The 17,990-nt window shown below is 44.2% G+C and overlaps 2 protein-coding genes across 6 annotated transcripts in view; one reads left to right on the forward strand and one right to left on the reverse strand.

Annotated features, from left to right (window-relative positions):
• Positions 1-1,486: 1,486 nt before the first annotated feature.
• Positions 1,487-17,990, reverse strand: part of wu:fy63c09 (uncharacterized protein LOC797544 homolog) — a 34,591-nt gene continuing 18,087 nt past the window's right edge. For 3 of the 4 annotated variants that reach the window (XR_008573817.1, XR_008573818.1, XR_008573816.1), the window contains exons 14-15: positions 2,986-17,683; positions 2,769-2,868 (exon numbers count right to left, since the gene is read on the reverse strand). Coding sequence is in view for 1 of the 4 variants with exons in the window: in XM_054800353.1 (XP_054656328.1) it covers positions 17,576-17,683 (108 nt within the window). In the remaining 3 variants the exon portion in view is untranslated. Of the gene's footprint in view, positions 17,684-17,990 lie in introns of all 4 variants that reach the window. The other variant, XM_054800353.1, reaches the window with a different exon arrangement.
• LOC129194865 (serine/threonine-protein kinase DCLK2-like) lies at positions 4,883-14,754 on the forward strand. 2 transcript variants are annotated; one of them, XM_054800357.1, is made up of 16 exons: positions 4,883-7,098; positions 7,176-8,083; positions 8,576-8,967; positions 10,188-10,314; positions 10,952-11,083; positions 11,195-11,277; positions 11,345-11,429; positions 11,492-11,597; positions 11,659-11,716; positions 11,793-11,912; positions 11,990-12,136; positions 12,205-12,338; positions 12,417-12,494; positions 12,608-12,704; positions 12,777-12,857; positions 12,932-14,754. In XM_054800357.1, exons 2-16 carry the CDS (start codon positions 7,651-7,653, stop codon positions 13,034-13,036), a joined length of 2,178 nt encoding a protein of 725 aa, XP_054656332.1. In that variant the 5' UTR covers positions 4,883-7,098; positions 7,176-7,650; the 3' UTR covers positions 13,037-14,754. The 2 variants fall into 2 exon arrangements, with proteins under 2 accessions (XP_054656332.1, XP_054656331.1); XM_054800356.1 differs by having other exon boundaries at positions 4,883-8,083.

Genomic DNA, 17,990 nt, shown 5'->3' on the forward strand with positions numbered 1-17,990 from the left:
GCAGCACAGTACAACCCAACATGAAGTGTAATAAAGTTATGTATTGTAAAGTGTAACAAAGTATAGAAGAGCATAATAAAGTAATGTAATGCAATGTGATGTACTGTAAAGTTGCATAATGTAGTGTGCTTTTTTTTTTTTTTACAGCGTATGAACACACATTGTGTTCTGTGTCCTTATTAGCAAAGGGAGAACCCGCCTATTGTCTCCTGCGTCCTGATTGACTGACAATCTCCTTCTCCTTCGTGCCGAACTGCCGTGTTTCCTGTTGTCTGATCGCTAGCAAACAGCTTGCAGAGACTCTGAACTCTGGATGTTTGCACGTTTTTTCCCCCAACAAAACCCAAAATGTCGACGAAACGTTCTGCACCCAAAAGGCAGAGGAAGACGCTAACCATGGCACAAAAAGTTGGACTTGTGGACATGCTCAAGGAAGGTAGACGTGATGCGGCTGTAGGGCGCTATTTCGGAATACTGTAAATGAATCATTGGTTGGAGGAGGACGAGGATACAGAAACAATGTTTTAACAAGGATACAAAAACGCTTCAGCGGAGCGGCACCAGGATGAAGAGGCACAGTCAGGGGAGTGAAATACGCGTGAGTCACTTAATAATTTCTTGTGTCCAACCTCTTAGGCTCAGCATTAAAATTCAAACAAAGGTTTGAACTTAGAGTGTTTAAACAAGAGAGAAATGTGAGAAAATGTTATTGCTTGTGTATAAAAAAAGTGTATAAAGTGTATAATGAGGGGTCTTACAGCCTTAAAACATATAATAATTGTAAAAAAAAATAAATAAATTTGGCTACTTCACGGATTTCACTTATTGCGGGCTATTTTATGAACCTATTCCCCGCGATAGAGGAGAGAACGCTGTAATGCATTTTTTAACCCCTATGTTACCCCGATGGTGCAAGACCACACTTCTTCTATTTCAAGTGCGCACCTCCCGGCCTGACTACGCCATTTAATGGGTTAAATCTCTCCTGTTTGAGGGCGAGACCTCCAAGTCAGGAGCGAGGAAAAGGTTTTCACCCAGGTTTTCACCGCCTGCTTTGTAGAGAAAGCACTATTACATCCAGAACGAGCACAACAGAGAAACCGATTTATACTGTACCCAATGCTGAATGCTCTACTTTATAGCTGCCTTCTCTCAACTTTGGTTTGTTGCTCTTGGTAAGGACCTGGGATCATTTACTCTTAATTAATACTTAATCTGTTAAGGACCTTTTGGGTTTTTTAGTGTAATTGGAATAACCTGAAAGGAACTCTCTTAAGCAATATTGCTTACTCTTATATCACAGAAACTCAGATGACACTCTCTTAAAAGAAAAAAAAAGAGTTTAATAGAATAGGGGGCAAGGGCATTAAGGCAATAAAAATATAAAAAGGATAATAATTTGCATAACTTTGCCTTAAAGATGATAAATGAGCTCCACTCACATATCTAATTAAAAAGGCCCAAATGTTCTAAACCAGTGGTCCAACGCTTGTTCTTGTGAGAGCTACTTTTGCAAAATGAAAATGGCCAAGAGCTACTCATTTCTGTAACATTTATTTGCATGGCTTAGTTCAACCCAAACAAAGCGAATATGCTTGTTTTACCAGAACATTATCAAAAAATGCTGGTATCCACAACTCACATTTTGTATTTCAGAATGCATTTCTTTCTGGTTTTCTCACATTATTAACTGAAAACCTGAATGAAAAGCAAGCTTGAGGGGGGTCTCATGTGGTCGTGGGGGGCTACATGTTGCCCACGGGCACCACATTTGTGACCCCTGTTCTAAAAACACTTCTCGCAGCCTTGCCCCAATAAATATCCTGGAGGTTAAGGAGAAAAGTTCCAGAAGTAATAATTTACTGCAAAAGGGGAAAATCATCATCATCCGTATTGGATGGACAGCAACTTGGACGGATGCAACTTGGTTGGTTCGGGGAGAGAGCCGCATTGATGGTAAACTTCCTCTCCTTCCTCCTCTTGGTTGCGCCACTGAAGTCGTAGCAAAATTGAAAGTCCCAGCTCGTCAGACAGAAAGAAGCTTCACTTCTGTTCTACTTCAGCCAACAATATCTGGGGAAATTCCAATTCTTAATGCAGCTCGAGGCGACGTAGTGTCCTCATGAACCCATTCAAAGTGAGCCCTGAACGATGAAAATCAGCTCCTTTCATACACTTTTTGTTGACCCCTTTCTCCTCCTCCGACGGGAACTTCTCCAGTGAGGCGTCTTCTCAGGTGGAAAGTCCCTTTGCTTCATCCAATCATCCCCTGCAGTGAGTCAGTGTGCGCTTCTCAGAGCTTACTGAAAAGTTACTCTGTGTCCGTCGTGTCGGGTTGGCCATCGTTTGAACTTGAGCGATTCCGGTTCCGATTCTCATTCCGATTCTGGTTTGTAACGATTCTCGATTACGATTCTGCTCAGAGGTAGGGTCGTAAAAGTTTGCATGGTTTAAATGAGGGCGCTAACGAAAGTTCTTGAATGAAATGTCTGAATGTCTCCATGATTTTTTTTTATGAACTTTTTATGAACGACTTTACTATGAATTTCTCACAGGCCTATTTTCAATCAGTACATAAATATCAAACCATTGAACGTCAATGTTTTGAAGTGTCTTTTCATCGGAGTACACTTTCACAAATGATTTTTATTTTTGAAAACCTCATGAATAAACTATTCCACATATCCTGTTGTTTATGTGCTGGAGAATGTCTTGTGATGTAGAATAGACAAAGTGGAACTTAACCATGTGACTGAGTTCCTACTAACCTGCATGCAGAATATCAATCAAGTACGGTGAATGGAGTAACACTTGGCGGCGTCTGGTCAACTTCCTGGCTAAAGCCAGTGTTAACGTCAGGTCGTTTGTCTGTGAAAAAGTACACAGCCTTACATTAGCTGTATATTTGAGTTCGCAGTATAAAGTATCATTTGTTTGCTGCTTCAATGTTGGCATAAGAAAAACATAATTTATTGTTTTACTTACCTGACTGTTTGGAAGAAGTCCGGCCTAGTGTCAAAAAGAGAGCACTGTGTACACCGTGAATCCCGAGATGTTTAATCATGTTAGTGGTGCACCCTCCTTTGCATGATAAATGTTGCATTGTGCCGACCGTTCATTTTTTCTTGTAGAATTTCAACCAAACTTTCGAGCGCCGTCGCACACTGTCCATGGTTGAAACTGATGAACACAATGGCTTCCTGCTGCTACTTCTTTGTTGGTGTTTGCCGGCTTCTTCTTCTTCGCCATTTTTTCCCCCCATCGATGCTTCATTGATGCTTCATCTGTGCACAGAAGTCCAATAACAAAGCACTTCTGCGGTTCAGTCTTACCGTCGCTGCCAATGTGAGTGCTGAGGTCCCCCAGCAGACCAAAGAAAACCACCAAGCGAGCACTCTCCAGTATTCCCTCTGGATAATCCGAAAAGGGTAGGTACTCTGAACTGATGTTTGGAAGAGCCTTTGCCGTTCGTCGAGGTGAGTCCGACTATATCTAGCTGGAACTTCTCTAACTCACACACCAGCTCAGGCTCCTTCCCCAACATTGAAGGGGGACCCATGTTGCCTCTTTGCGCTGTGCCCAAACCGCGACAAGACAGGGATATACTGTACATGCATACGCAGCGACATCCACAGATAGAAAAGACATACATACATAGATGCATACATACATAGTGTCGATGTGACGGTCCACTACTGTAGCCAATGTGGTGAACTGCAGTTCCATTGTCGGTTAAATGCTTTACGCTCCTTAGAGCGTTTGTGGCAATTTCAAGGATTTTGTGCATTTTCTTACCCTAATAATTACGATAAAAAAGAAAGAGGGCAAGACTTTCGTCTAAGGCAGTTTGTGGAGAACTTGCTGTCACATCTTTAGGAGTGTTGGGACACTGACATTTTTTTGAAAATTTCGGATGATAATATTTTTTACCTACATTGGTGAGTACGTTTATCCAAGTCTCGGCAAGCACGCCAAAACACGCCTTGATATTACGCGTAGGTCGGCTCGACCTTACAGTTCTACTGTAGCTCAGATTCTATCACCATACGAATGAGGCCTGAGTGGCATTTGAAAAAAATCGAAATTGAGTTCTCACTGACATGAAAAAAAAATAAAATACAGGTCACTCATGAGCAAAACAAATCTGCAGAATTGACCTGCAGTGTGAAGTTGCCTTTGTCTGCACAATGTCACTTGAAAGTACAGTCTGGGCTCATAAGAATTAACGAACGTTATCATGCGTGCCTTGCAAGGTAAAATACTAAACATGTACAGACAATCCACATTAAATCATTAATTATCCCAGTGCAAAAAGTGTCTCACCACGTTGCATTCCCCTCGGTGCTGGTCAAGTGGCATTTCCTGAAGCAATCTGCACATGCTGCCTCGTGCCAGGAACTGGCGCTGTTGCACCACTTCTGCCATAATTTAACAAAGTACCGTGCAAGGACTCTAGCGTTAAAACACGGGTGACTATACCACGCAAATGAATTGAACAGAGTGTAGTACGCTATGGCGAATAAAGTCTGTCATGACGGTGAGCAAGAGAGGTGGGCGTGGCTAGGCGGACAGTAGTGTACAATGTATTCACGAGCTCTGAACTGAGTATACAATATGGTTGCATGTACAGAATTAAACAATAACAGTATTAAAAAAACATGAATACAGTGTCTATCTATAACAAAATAACCTGAAAGTGTGGATAGGACCACACATGGCATCATTCATTACCATTCCACTAATCCCTATGTTCCCAAAGTGGGGTACCCGTACCCCCAGGCGTACGCCAATTGTCACTGGAGGTGCGTGAATAAAAATGAAAAACGAATTAGCGCCCAAAACTCACATTTACGAGCGTATCTGAACGCCTCGTAGAACAGAGCGCACAGTCATAGCAGAAAGGAAGGAAGTAGACACGGCATGAAGTTCTTCATAGCTTCGTGTGAGTTATATGAAGTTTGTCGATTATGTTGATGTATTAAGAGTGTTTTATCTTGAAGGTTTAACTTGTATTAGTGTCCCAATCCCCGCACTGTGAAAACCTGCCAATGTATGTGCGCGTCAGGATGAGAGAGTGGGGATTCCCCAGAAAATGAGACTATCGCTGCTTGTATGTATTTTTGTACTTTGGATACTTCTTTATCATGTTTGTTCAACTTTCCATTTCAATTCGGGATCAAATTAATATGCAGATTTAAATCATAGCGATTGCAAGTGGGCAAAAGTGAAATTCAAGTTCAACACATTCGAAGGGAAGGATCCCAACATCCGGATGAAATGAAAGCTACAGTATGTAGGACCACTGCTGAGATACTTTATTCATCTCCAAGATAATTCACATCTTATCTATTAACATTTTTTAACCAGAGTTACTTACTATCAAAGTAATTAACTAATTAATCATGTTTAATTATATATTTTTTTTATAAATCTGGTTATTTTTTCATGTCCATAAGAAACAACAGAAATTTCATTAGCCTAACAAATTAGCCTCAAGCTATATTGTGTGTGAGACCCACACAATAAACCAATATACACTTCCACTGTCCTCTTTATTCACAACAACCAGCGTTATAAATGTACAACATTTTTATGGCACGTACCTGTCTTTGTTTTTGGGGAACTTGAAAAATGACAAATCTGGTCTTTTGGATCGTCTATCAGAGCAATTAATGGCTGAGAACTGTGCCGAAGACATGTTTACAATGCAATGTTTCTGGATTGTGCTCACCATCATGGCGGCCAAACCCGAAACTACGGAAGTGGGTGTCACTCAACACATCCATTTTAACTCTAGACTCCTTGGTACTGTGTATTGTAGTTCCTTACATATTTGATAGGTAGGCCAAGACATACAGACATACAATGCTAGCATACTAGCTATTAGCATTGTTAACATTTCCATATAGTTGGGATTGTGCCAAAATTAAAATAGGTAGCAGTTAGGACTTAAGACATTACATAGTACCTATTGTTAGGTATTGTATGTGTTTTAGCATTTTGGAAGTTTGCATTACACATTGACATTTAGCACTTTAGCAATTGTTTGATAGATGTTCCCATGTTTTTACAAGGTATCCACGTAGGTTGCTAGCATGCTATCTATTTGCATTGTTCGCATTCCTGTTTCGTTGGGATACTGTCCAGCCACTAAGTTGGTGTGAAATGCTGGGCCAGGCTTTAGCATCAGGTAGCAGCCCATTTACAATGTACATGGGAATTTTCCTAGTTATTATCGTTTCTTCATGACAAAACTTACATGCTAAGCAGCTTCATTAAATATTTAGGACTCTAATGGAGCCAAGCAGTTTACTACTTTTGACATTTAGCATCATTTATTGATGAGTTCAGTCATTTAGTGTAATTGCATGTTTTGTAAAGGCACATGCTAAAAACATATATAAGATAATTCTCCTAAAGAAATGTAGCAATGACTGGTGGTCACATGATATATTGATTTATTAAGACGCTGGCTGTTATCCCAAATAGAAGAGACTGTAGTGACTGTCAGGTTTCATTGTCTAGTCATGATGCTAAACTACGATAATCGTCCCTCTTTTAACATAAGAATAAAAATCCATGCTAGTTGCAAAGCTAAATGCCAAGCTGATGTCATCCAACCCTTCATTAGACTGGGATAAGATTATTATAATAAATAATAGATATAATAATGTAACATTCTAAAACAGAAAAGAGTGAGTCACTGTAGTAGATGATGTTGAATTCACATGTTTGCCTCTGTGTTTGTTATTTTTAAGATTTAATTGGCTAAGTGCTAAAATGGGACAAGATTAGGGGGAGGGGTTGAGCGCGCTAGACAAAAGAGAGAGAGAGAGAGACAGCCTTGGAGGGAAGGCGGAGAAGAAGCGTTGTTCCGCCGGTGTCTCCTCTCCTCCTCCTCTTCGTCCTCCTGCTGCTGCCTCAATGCATCCCGCTACAAGCCACACTAAATGCCGCATAGCAGCCTGACTCGGCTCAGGCGTCGCCATCAAATCCATCTGCAGCCGCCAGATCAGCCGGAAAATACCGGAACCTGAGCACCGGGGAGGAGGGAAGGGGAAACCTCCATAGCAACAAACCAGTTCCGCAGCATTATTGGTGGGTGCCTCCCTCTTGCATGCACACTCATGGATGAAGCAGACTGCATGCAGCTTTTGTTCTAATCCTGTCTGCAGGTTGTGATCAGCCGCATTCACGAGTCTAATGCAGCACCGTGGCTTTTTAATGTTCACTGATTAGCACATTCAGTGTGACCTTGTATTGCAGCTTTGCTGCACAAAGGGGACTACTGGACCAAAAGCTGGACTTTGGGTTTGAGATGCTGATGAGGGAGGCTGCAGGTTGCTAGCAAGCTCAGCAGTCAACGTATGACCTCGAGGCTTTACTCTTGACACGAGCTAACATGGCAGGACAAGGATCCAACTGGACAATTGTTACTTGATGTACTGGCGGAGGCTTCAGGGATTGGGTCACTAGGACTCATCAGGATCCTTAAATCATCTCTGTCGTCAAAGTTGAACATGTCTTCATAGAAGATCCTGATCTCATCTTTGCTAGCAGGAAGCTGGACCACTTCACAGTGTTTGCTTCTTGCAGTGAGTCATCATGAATGGCAAGTAGTGGGACCGTGCTTTTGGACGCAACGCTGTCATGTCTCTGAGTAAGACCATCGAGCTGGAGCACTTTGATGAACGAGACAAGGTTCGTCGAGGACGCTCCACCCGGGCTAAACGAGATGACTCCTCCGGCGGGACCGGCGGCGGGTCAGGCCCGAGTTCACGGGCCAGCAGCCTGGTTCCAAGCCCGGCGCACAGCACCAACTGCAGCTACTACCGCACCCGCACCTTGCAGGCGCTCACCTTGGAGAAGCGGGCCAAGAAGGTGCGCTTCTACCGCAATGGAGACCGCTACTTCAAGGGGCTAGTCTACGCCGTCTCGAGCGACCGCTTCCGCTCATACGACGCGTTGCTCATGGAGCTGACCCGCTCTCTGGCTGACAACCTGCACCTGCCGCAAGGAGTGAGGACCATCTACACCATCGACGGCAGCAGGAAGATCAGCAGCATGGACGAGCTGCTGGAAGGTACGACACATCTTTTCTGTCTCAGACCAAAATCTAGATTTGATTTGAACAAAGTCACGCTCTTACGTTATAGACATGAAAAAGCCGTGCAGACCATGTGTCCTTCATTAAGCATCAATATTGATGACCATAAAGTCTGCTAATGAGCAGTAATGTAGGGAAAGTGCACAGACAGAGAAGCATTAAAAGACAGATGCATCAGTTGTGACATGAAGCAGATAAAGCTGATCCTCTGTGCCACCCCATGGATGAATTGTACGAAAAATGCAAATAATAGACGTACCCATAAAAAGCCCTAAAAATGCCTATTGCTGATATTGTAAACCCTGTAATATGCCTCACATTTTAAACTCACACATTAAGAAACAATTACAGGCATACGGTATTATACTCACAAAACGTGCAGTTAAACAACATCACGCCTTGTCAAAGCATCTTCCCAATGGAAAAGGTTAAGTGAACTGACTGTTGTGCATCTTCTGTGTGTCTCAGGCCAGTGTTACGTGTGTGCCTCCAACGAGCCTTACCGCAAAGTTGACTACACAAAGATCTCCATCCCGAGCTGGAAACCCGGCGCCAGTTCCGGAGGCGGCACGGCGGGGTCAAGCAGGCCCTCCGGCACGCCTGCTGGGGGTCCGGCCGCCAACGCTGCCGGGTGTGCCAAAGAGCGTCCAGAAGGCCGAGAGAGCAGAGAGAGCAAAGACTTCATCAAACCCAAATTGGTGACGGTGATCCGCAGCGGTGTGAAGCCTCGCAAGGCGGTACGGATCCTCCTGAACAAGAAGACGGCACACTCCTTCCAACAAGTGCTGGCCGACATAACCGAGGCCATCAAGCTGGACTCTGGAGCCGTGAAGAAGCTCTACACACTGGATGGAAAACAGGTGAGCTCTGCTTCCATCCTGGGAAACAAAAAAGTCAAAAAACATTTTTTTTCTTCTGCGTGAAAAACGTTGTGACAGGATGCTCAAACACATCACAGGAAGCTATTTTTAACACCTTGACAGCAGAAGAAAAAGAGTTATCAAAGTGACCGACGGCGGGTACAGTCAGTGAATGCAGCACAGATTCAAACACGTCTCACACACACACACACACACACACACACGCCGTCCATGTTTCACACAAACACACACAGGTCGAACAAAGCCACTCAGCCGTTCCCACAGCAACCTTAGAAAAATAAAAGCAATGAGAGTGCACAGTACCTTCCAAATAAAAGCTACCAAGTTGCCCAACTATCAGGCATCTATGAACAACAGTACAGCCAGGCTTTTATTTTGAAGGCAGCAGTGTCGCTTAATGAACTCTTATTCTCTGGGCAGCTCTGAAGTGAAACAAGACAGGAGTGTGTGTGTGTGTGTGTGTGTGTGTGTGTGTGTGTCCTATCTCTGACACTACAGTATTAGTTACCATGGTTACTAGCCATCCAGAAAGCCCACAGACGTGTGAGAAAAGGGTTGAGGACAGTGGAGACAAAAAAAAAAAGAAGTGACAATAAGGAGGGAAAAAGAGATCAGCAGAGGTGTGTTTCAGAAATTCTTCAGTTTTCCAAAGTAAAACCCGCACTGAGAACAAACACATACATAGCTTCCTTTTGAATTTTTCAAAGTCGGACGCTTTCATTTAAAGGGCCTTTTTGCAACTGGCTCAATGTTTTTTTTTCAAACAACAAATTCAAGACCACCACCACTGCCTGGCGTATGTTACAAAGAGTGGTTTAAAATAACAGACTGACGATTACAAATGAAACTGCATCAAACTTGTCAGGCACTTCGATTCGGGCTGAATAAGATGACTGGCGTTCATGGCTGTCATGCTAACATTAGTTGCGAAACTCAGTCAAATTGCAATAGCTGACAACAAACATAATAATGCACGTGCATGTGTATTATGTGGGGTGTGGCTCACACGCTCAGAGCCGGAACAGGGCGGAGATATCATGCTTGAGGCACGTTCAAAAGTTAGGTTGCAAACAGTCCCTTTAATCCCAAAGATCCTGACAACCATGTGATTTCCACATTGCCAGCTGTCGTCTGCTCTCTGAGTCACGTGCACGCTCATGCACCTAAAAGTGTGTGTCTGTGTGTGTGCATGCATGCAGCTCACCTGTCTGCAGGACTTCTTCGGCGATGACGACGTCTTCATGGCGTGTGGCCTGGAGAAGTTTCGCTACGCTCAGGATGACTTTGTGCTCACTCACGGCGGCAAGACGGCAGCCTTTGTGAATGGTCTCTCACACACACACACGCATACGCATACACGCACACAATTTCATATGGCGAAAGAAGATCATCCTAATATTTTTCGTGAGTGGACATGTCAAAATGTCCCAACAAGGCAAAGTGGGATGTCTTGAGTGGTGCTACACATAGAAAGACATGAGAAAACACAGTCTTCCCAGGCTTATTAAGGTGAAAAGAGTCCATTGTAACATATTTCCTGAGTGCAAGTAAATATGTCCCCACAATAAAAGTGGGATGTCAAGAGAGGTGCCACGCAAATATCTAAAGACAATCTTCTTCTTAACGTATGACATATGCAGAGTAAGAATGAAGTCAAGCCAGGCTAAGGCATCATCTGTTGTGTCATTGATTGCTTCTAGGCCACCTGCAGTTTTGCACAACATGCAGCACAGTCTGGTCTGGAAAACCACAGTCAAACTAAAGACAATAGCAAACACACACACACACACACAGTCTAATGTGGTAAAAGGACTCATTCAAGTATTTTTTGAGTGGACAAGTCAAAATGTCCACAGAATAAAAGTGGGATGTCAAGAGTGGTGCCACACAAAAGAAGAGCACAAGAGCAAACACACGCTTTCCTAGCGCGCAGGTAGACGAATAAAATTCTGTCCCGCTGCAGAGTGCCGAGTTAAAGGATCTCGTCCCGCCGCGTCTCAGAGGACAACACCTCCCAAGATCCCCAGCGGCTCCGGCTTGTCCTCCTCCAAGGCTTCAGCCAAAGCAGGGGCTCAGTCCAGATCGCCGGGATCAGGTGAGACATCATGACCTGTAGGGTCTTCAGAGGTCAGATGAGCCTCAACGTCCCCCCCTAGTGTCAGATCATTATCAGCCAGTACGTTGACTCCTCTACTGTCCTCATCAGCCAATGAAGCGTCGGGATCGCAGGCAAGGTCGTCCAGGTCCAGCCCCTCGCCCACGAGTCCCGGCACACGGCGCAGCCTAAAGGTGGGTTCTTCAGCTCTTCTTCATTCTCAGCACAAATGCGTACTGAAAGTCTCGGCTCCATCCGCAGGTTTCTCCTCGTCGCACTTCTTCCACAGACGTCAATGGCGAGGCGGAGCAGGCCGATGACGTGGCTCTTGAAGGTGACGCTGAAGGTAATGTCCACTAAAAACATTGTCCACCACTCGTGTGATGAGACAAAAACTTCTCTTCCAAGTGAACGGAAATCTGGTGGTGTCGTCGTCCATCATCAGCAGCAAGTACAAAATCGGGAAGGTCATCGGAGACGGAAACTTTGCGGTGGTGAAGGAGTGTGTCGAGAGGTAAAAGGTAATCCCTCTTGAACCTTTAAGAACTTTTTCTTAGTTCTGATGCTCCCCTCAGATCCACTGGACAGGAGTTTGCTCTGAAGATCATCGACAAAGCTCGCTGCTGCGGGAAGGTAATGTAGTACGCCACGTAGCAGAGGTGCACTGTGGTGGATGCAGACGTAATAAGTCACATGAGCGTGCCAACAGGAGCACCTGATAGAGAACGAGGTGGCAGTCCTACGTAGGGTTCGACATCCCAGCATCATCCAGCTCATCGAGGTGGACGAAACACCCTCTCAGCTGTTCCTGGTCATGGAGCTCGTCAAGGTCTTCATCTTCATCTTCTCACTTCTGTGATAAAAAAAAGTGTCAGAACAAAGTTAGGATTTTCCTGCACCTCTCAGGGTGGCGACCTTTTTGACGCCATCACGTCGTCCACCAAGTATAGCGAGCACGACGCCAGCGCCATGGTCTTCAACCTGGCTGGAGCCATCAAGTATCTGCACAGGATGAACATTGTGCACCGAGACATCAAGCCAGAGAACCTGCTGGTAGGAGTCAGACGGCGTATCTCCCCACCGCTGTCGTCACTGCCTAATGGCGTGTTTGTGCTCGGCAGGTGTGCGAGTATCCAGACGGCACCAAGTCTCTCAAACTGGGAGACTTCGGCTTGGCCACAGTGGTGGAGGGGCCGCTCTACACCGTGTGTGGAACGCCCACCTACGTCGCCCCGGAGATCATCGCTGAGAGCGGGTGAGAGCAAGCAGGAAGTGAGCACAGTTATTACCTTAAAAAGGTAGCATTAGCATTCATCTGCTTCTGTGCGTGCAGTTACGGTCTGAAGGTGGACATCTGGGCGGCAGGCATCATTACCTACATCCTGCTTTGTGGATTCCCACCATTCAGAAGGTCAGTGAGGCGGGGGGCTAGCCACAGAGCAGTGTGTTGATTGGTCGACATCCACAACAGGAAGAAGACAAAAATCTAAAGTGTGTAACTTTGTCCATCCTGGTCTTCCTCAGCGAGAACAATGTCCAAGAGGAACTGTTTGATCAGATCCTCCAAGGGAAGCTTGAGTTCCCATCTCCAGACTGGGACACAATCAGCCTGCCTGCCAAGGTGACATTTAAGAGTCCAGAAGTTAGTCTTGCATATCTGACAGCAGTCCTGCACTCCGTGCTTCTTCCTCAGATGCTGATCAGTCAGATGCTGCAGGTGAATGTGGATGCTCGCTTCACAGCAGAGGAGGTTCTCTCACACCCTTGGGTGACGGTGAGCTATCAGCCATACCTTACTCGTCCAAGTATGAAGTTGTCCTCCATCTTTACTTCTGTCCGCTCATGCAGGATGACGCTCCCATTGACTCCAGCAATGAAGAGGCTGCCGGCGAGGACACAGAACAGGAATCTCCGGTGTTGGAAACTAAACAGGTTCCTTCCCCACTGGTCTAGAAGACCACCAAGCTCCCAAGTGGACCACAACTTGTCCTTTTGTTAAAGCAACTTTTCCACATCCTTGAGTTGAACTTGATCCAATTTTAACCATTTCCCACTGCTCAAATGGATTATAATCCAGTATTTTGGGAATGTCAGCATCCAGACCAATGAGGAGGAAGTCCTGCTGCGGCATCAGGAATAGGATCTCACCGGCTTGGAATACTTCAAACATGGTCCTGCAAACTTTCCGTGCAACCTCAATGTCTTCCACCTTTTCTGGGAAAACACTCCAACCTTCTTTTTGTATTGGTGACACCCCCACCCACATCTCCCAAACTGAGGTCATAAACACTGTGCCTGCCTACATTGATCCATACAGGGTTTGGGACACTTCAACACGAGTGATTAGTCAATATTTCCAGTTTCCAAAAGCTTTTTGCCTTGATCCAACAAGATGAATGCTGTGTCTTAATTGGTGTACTTTCATACTTACACTTTTTGGGAGTGCAGCAGTGCGTTCACACTGAGAAGTAGGGCAAAATGCAGTGCACTGTCAGTACCCAGATGTAGCACTCAAAACGGTGGAAATGGTGAGTGCAGTGCTAACACCCTCAATCATCGACATCGTGGCTATATGTAGCGAAAAGGGAAGAACTACTTTCCAAACTTCTAAATGAGGGAAAAAGCAGAACTGTCATTTCCAGCAAAAGGTAACAGTAATCCAGAGGGGACAGCACTACACTGTCAAAATTCACACACTCAGGAACTAAGTACACAGTGTACACAGTGTGATTATTGAAGTGTACTGATGGAAGTATTCCATTTGAGACACAATCTGTTGTATAAGTTAGCCGTCACGTGTCTGTTGTGAAGTAGGAAAACGTAGCAGCTTAGGAAAAAAAACACAACGGTCAGTGAGCCAATACAAAAAAATGGAGGTGTTATTTAATAATGGTATCATGACATCATCACCCAAGCCATCATGCCGTCTGTCTGTTATTAAGGTACAGGAAGACAAGTAAGGAGCTTTAAATGAGTGACTTGATTTCTTTTTTTCCTGCCCAATGCAGTCTTATGACATTTGAACCTAGCACCACCTCTCCATGGCCTTGACCTTTGGGCCAGAGCCACCGATGAAGAACTTGGCATGCTAGCTCGCATTCACCAGCGGCTCTCGCCCACTTGCCTGCGATCAACCCAGTCGTCTTAATTTTTAGCAGTTTTCTCTCAGCCGAAAGGAGCCTTGTGTTAGCCATATGCTAAAAGCCTGCTTTCACTTAGCTTGATGGCCACAAATAGGTGAAAAAAGTATTATAAAACTTCAACAATGAAGTGTCCACTTTGGAAACACTTGACCCATTTGGCTTTCAGTGGGCCAATGTGTGTGTGTGTGTGTGTGTGTGTGTGTGAGAGAGAGAGAGATCATCATCATGCCTTGTCAATGTTTTCCATCAAGTGCAGTAGATGAACTAGAAATGACCTGAGATGTTTTTTTCCGAAAAGAATCATGAACTGTTCATGACAAATTGCATTTGTGTGTTTTTAGCCCGATCTTTTCCATAACTGCTCACCCTAAAGAGCTTTTAGGCAAAAAAAAAAATTTAAAAGTCCCAGTGGGGTGAGGACATTTTAACCACATGATGTGATATGATGAGTTCAAAGACCAAACCCTGATTTTAAAATTGAAGACAACTGTGAAATTAAATAAAACTACTGCAGTAAAAACATCTATTTCTTTCTTTTTTTTTTTTTTTTTTACTATTTCAATTAGTTTGGCTCCTCTTTTGAGCTACTACCTTATTGTGGTGGAGGAGTTTGAGTGACTCAATGATCCTAGGAGCTAAGTTGTCAGAGGCTTTGATACCCTTGGTAGGACCACCCATAACTAAAAGGTCCTCAGGAAGGGACCAGACAAAGAGTGGCTCAAAAGACCCCAATGATGAAAAACAAAATTGGGCCAAGTTTTCCCTCACCCGGACACGCGTCACCGGGACCTCCCTCTGGAGCCAAGCCTGAGGTGGGGGTCGATGGAGAGTTCCTGGTGGCTGGGCTCACCACTCATGGGAGGGGCCAAAGGGGTCGGGTGCAGTCTGAGATGGGTGGCAGCGGAAAACAGGGACCTTTGCGGTGCGATCCTCGGTTGCAGAAGCTAGCTCTAGGTGCGTGGAATTTCACCTCTTTGGTGCGCGAGTTTGAGAAGTTCCGGCTAGATACAGTATAGTCAGACTCACCTCGAAGCCCGGCTCAGTGCCTGTACGTTGGAGTTTAACCGAGTAAACGAGAGGGTTGTCTCCCTCCGTCTTTGGGTGGGGTGATGGGTCCTGACCTTTTGCACTTATGCGCCAAACAGCGGTTCATTGTGGGCCATGTTCCATGCCTCTATTGTTGAGGCTGCCGATCAGATCATCCGTCGTCTCAGGAGGGGGCAGCAGTGCACTTCAGCGCCATTTATGGTGGGGCTGGTGTGCTGCTGATCTCAACTCAGGACTCAAGGAATGCTTTGAAGACCTCCTCAATCCGACCGACATGTTTTCCAATGAGGAAGCAGTGCCTCATCGACCGCCCATAGAGGTGGTCTCAGCTGTCAGCATAGCTGAGGTTGTCAAGATGATCAAAAAGTTCTTCAGTGGCAGGGCGCCGGGGGTGGATGAGATCCTTGAAAAAGACCCAGGACACTTTGGAGAGACTACGTCTCTCAGTTGGCCTGGGAACTGCTCAAGATCCCCCAGTAGTTTTGAAGTCTGGGCTTCTCTGCTTAGGCTGCTGCCCCTGTGACCCGACCCCACATAAGCGGAAGAAGATGAATGGATGAAAATTTGTTTTGAAGGAGAAACTACGGCTTTGACCATACAAATATCGACATTTTAAAAAGGCACGTGACTACATTCATCACTAACTACAGAGCACTACATTTACACATACACATGCACGTACGCACATACGCCAGAGACGTTGAGTCTGTTTGTAGTGTAATGAATGGGATGGCGACACGTGCGTGCGTGCATGTATACGTGTAAATGTAGTGCCGGTATTTAGCGGTGGACGTGCACCGTCACAGTATATTCTATACATTTTTCCTATCCATCCACACACAAATGTAGATTTTTGTCCCTAAAAACTGAGCTTTTGGAAAATGCACTTGGCCGGTGCGGAAAAAAAAAATTCAGTCTGGATGATAAAACTGAACTTTTTGGCTTGTGTCATAAGAACATAAGAACATTCATTTTAAATAAAAGATTGAACACAAAAAATGTCTATAGTCTTCACAGTTACAAATTAAACTGCTTAAAAATTGTCAAGCTTATGTACAGTATATGCCTCACACACTTGATTAAAGCATTTTAAATCGTAACATCTCACCACTCATGAAATAATGAACAATGACGATTTTGATGGAATTGATGATGCAAGCTGATGCTTTAAACTTGCAAACAAAGACTTGCAAGTGGCTGACTTGTTCCTTTCCTGTGGATGTGGTGCCTCCAGCAGGAATGGTGGAGGAATGGTTTGCACAAGGAGGAATGGTTTGCACAAGGTGCAAACAAAAGCGCTCGGCCATTTAAACCTCACTGTGTACTGTATTCAGTATTTTTATGCAGTTGTGTACTGTATTGAGCTAACATTTTGTGCTTTATCATCACATATTTTTAAGTTATTATGGTGAATGAAATGGGATTTCTGCAAAAGAAATGGAGAGAAAAAATCTGTCACAACAAAATCTAATATATATTGCAAATCAAATGAAAATTTGACAAAGAATCTTTATTATTTTTAATATTTTTAAAAATAATTATCTGTAATTTATGACTCCATGAATGTAATTAATGAAATGAAACATTTTTTTCATATAATGTATGTATATTATACATGTATATTATATGTCCAGACTTTAGGGACACTCTTTATGTCGATGAACAGAGGTGTTAAAATGCACGACCAAGTGATTGCTTTTTCAGGCATCTGATTGGACAAATTACGACAAATTACAACATCCGATTAATGTGCTTTTATGTGGGGGGATTTTTTTTAGATGCCACTGGTTTGGGTGGTTATTTTTTTTAACACCAGAGTGGGGAAGAATGTGCAATCGTGTGCAAATGCCCATTGTCATGTGAACAAGGCCGAAAAATGAAAATGCTAACAGTCAAGGTCAAGTAATTTTTTCATCATTTTATTCTGAGTTAAAAGCTGGAATGTTTGTTTTATCAAAAGAGGTCTTGCGTATCTAGCATCTTAGCGCTAATGTCACAGGAATAAGGTTGTGTACATCATGTTGCCATGACAATGCAGGTCACCGAGCCGTGACACAGCCTCACAGAAAAGTCATTTGAATGTTCAGAAGCACTAAGTGGATTCTTACATGAACTTGTTGGACACTCAATGGAACCAAACAAGAACACGATCTTTCATCCAAAGAGTCTTGTCAAAGGCCTTTGTTGTTGTTGGATTCAAGAAGGTGTGTTTTAGTTTTAACAGAAAGGAGTGAAATATCGTGTGGACTTCACTCACGTGTGAACAACCCCCGACTATTCCACTTTAAGCACCTTCCACCGATCAAAGAAGGCAAATGTAGTTTTTGGGCACCAATCCACGCCGGCTGCCCACAACTCCCACAATCCACTGCTCGTCCACAGGCTCCACCAAAGTGATGATGTCACCAGCCTGCGGGAGGACAACAGTGCGCCAGAGAAGGACCGACATACTTTTGTTAGCTTTTTATAATGGTGATGCTTTTAAAAGTATGTAAAATTGTGTGAATGCTGAAGGGCTGTAAGCTGAGCTGAAATGCTGCACAGAAAATGTGGAATTATGGGAAAACTGGTCATTTTTGGGATGTGGAGAATTGTTAGACTGAATGTTTCGCTGCTGGAATGCTTGGAATGAGTTGAGAAATATGAGAGGAAGTACTATTTCTCAAGACTAAAGGGAATTTGTGTTTGCAAAATGTGAAATTTCGAGGAAAGTATAA

Source organism: Dunckerocampus dactyliophorus, chromosome 15 (genome assembly GCF_027744805.1).
Source record: "Dunckerocampus dactyliophorus isolate RoL2022-P2 chromosome 15, RoL_Ddac_1.1, whole genome shotgun sequence".
In the NCBI taxonomy this organism is placed as follows: Eukaryota; Metazoa; Chordata; class Actinopteri; order Syngnathiformes; family Syngnathidae; genus Dunckerocampus; species Dunckerocampus dactyliophorus.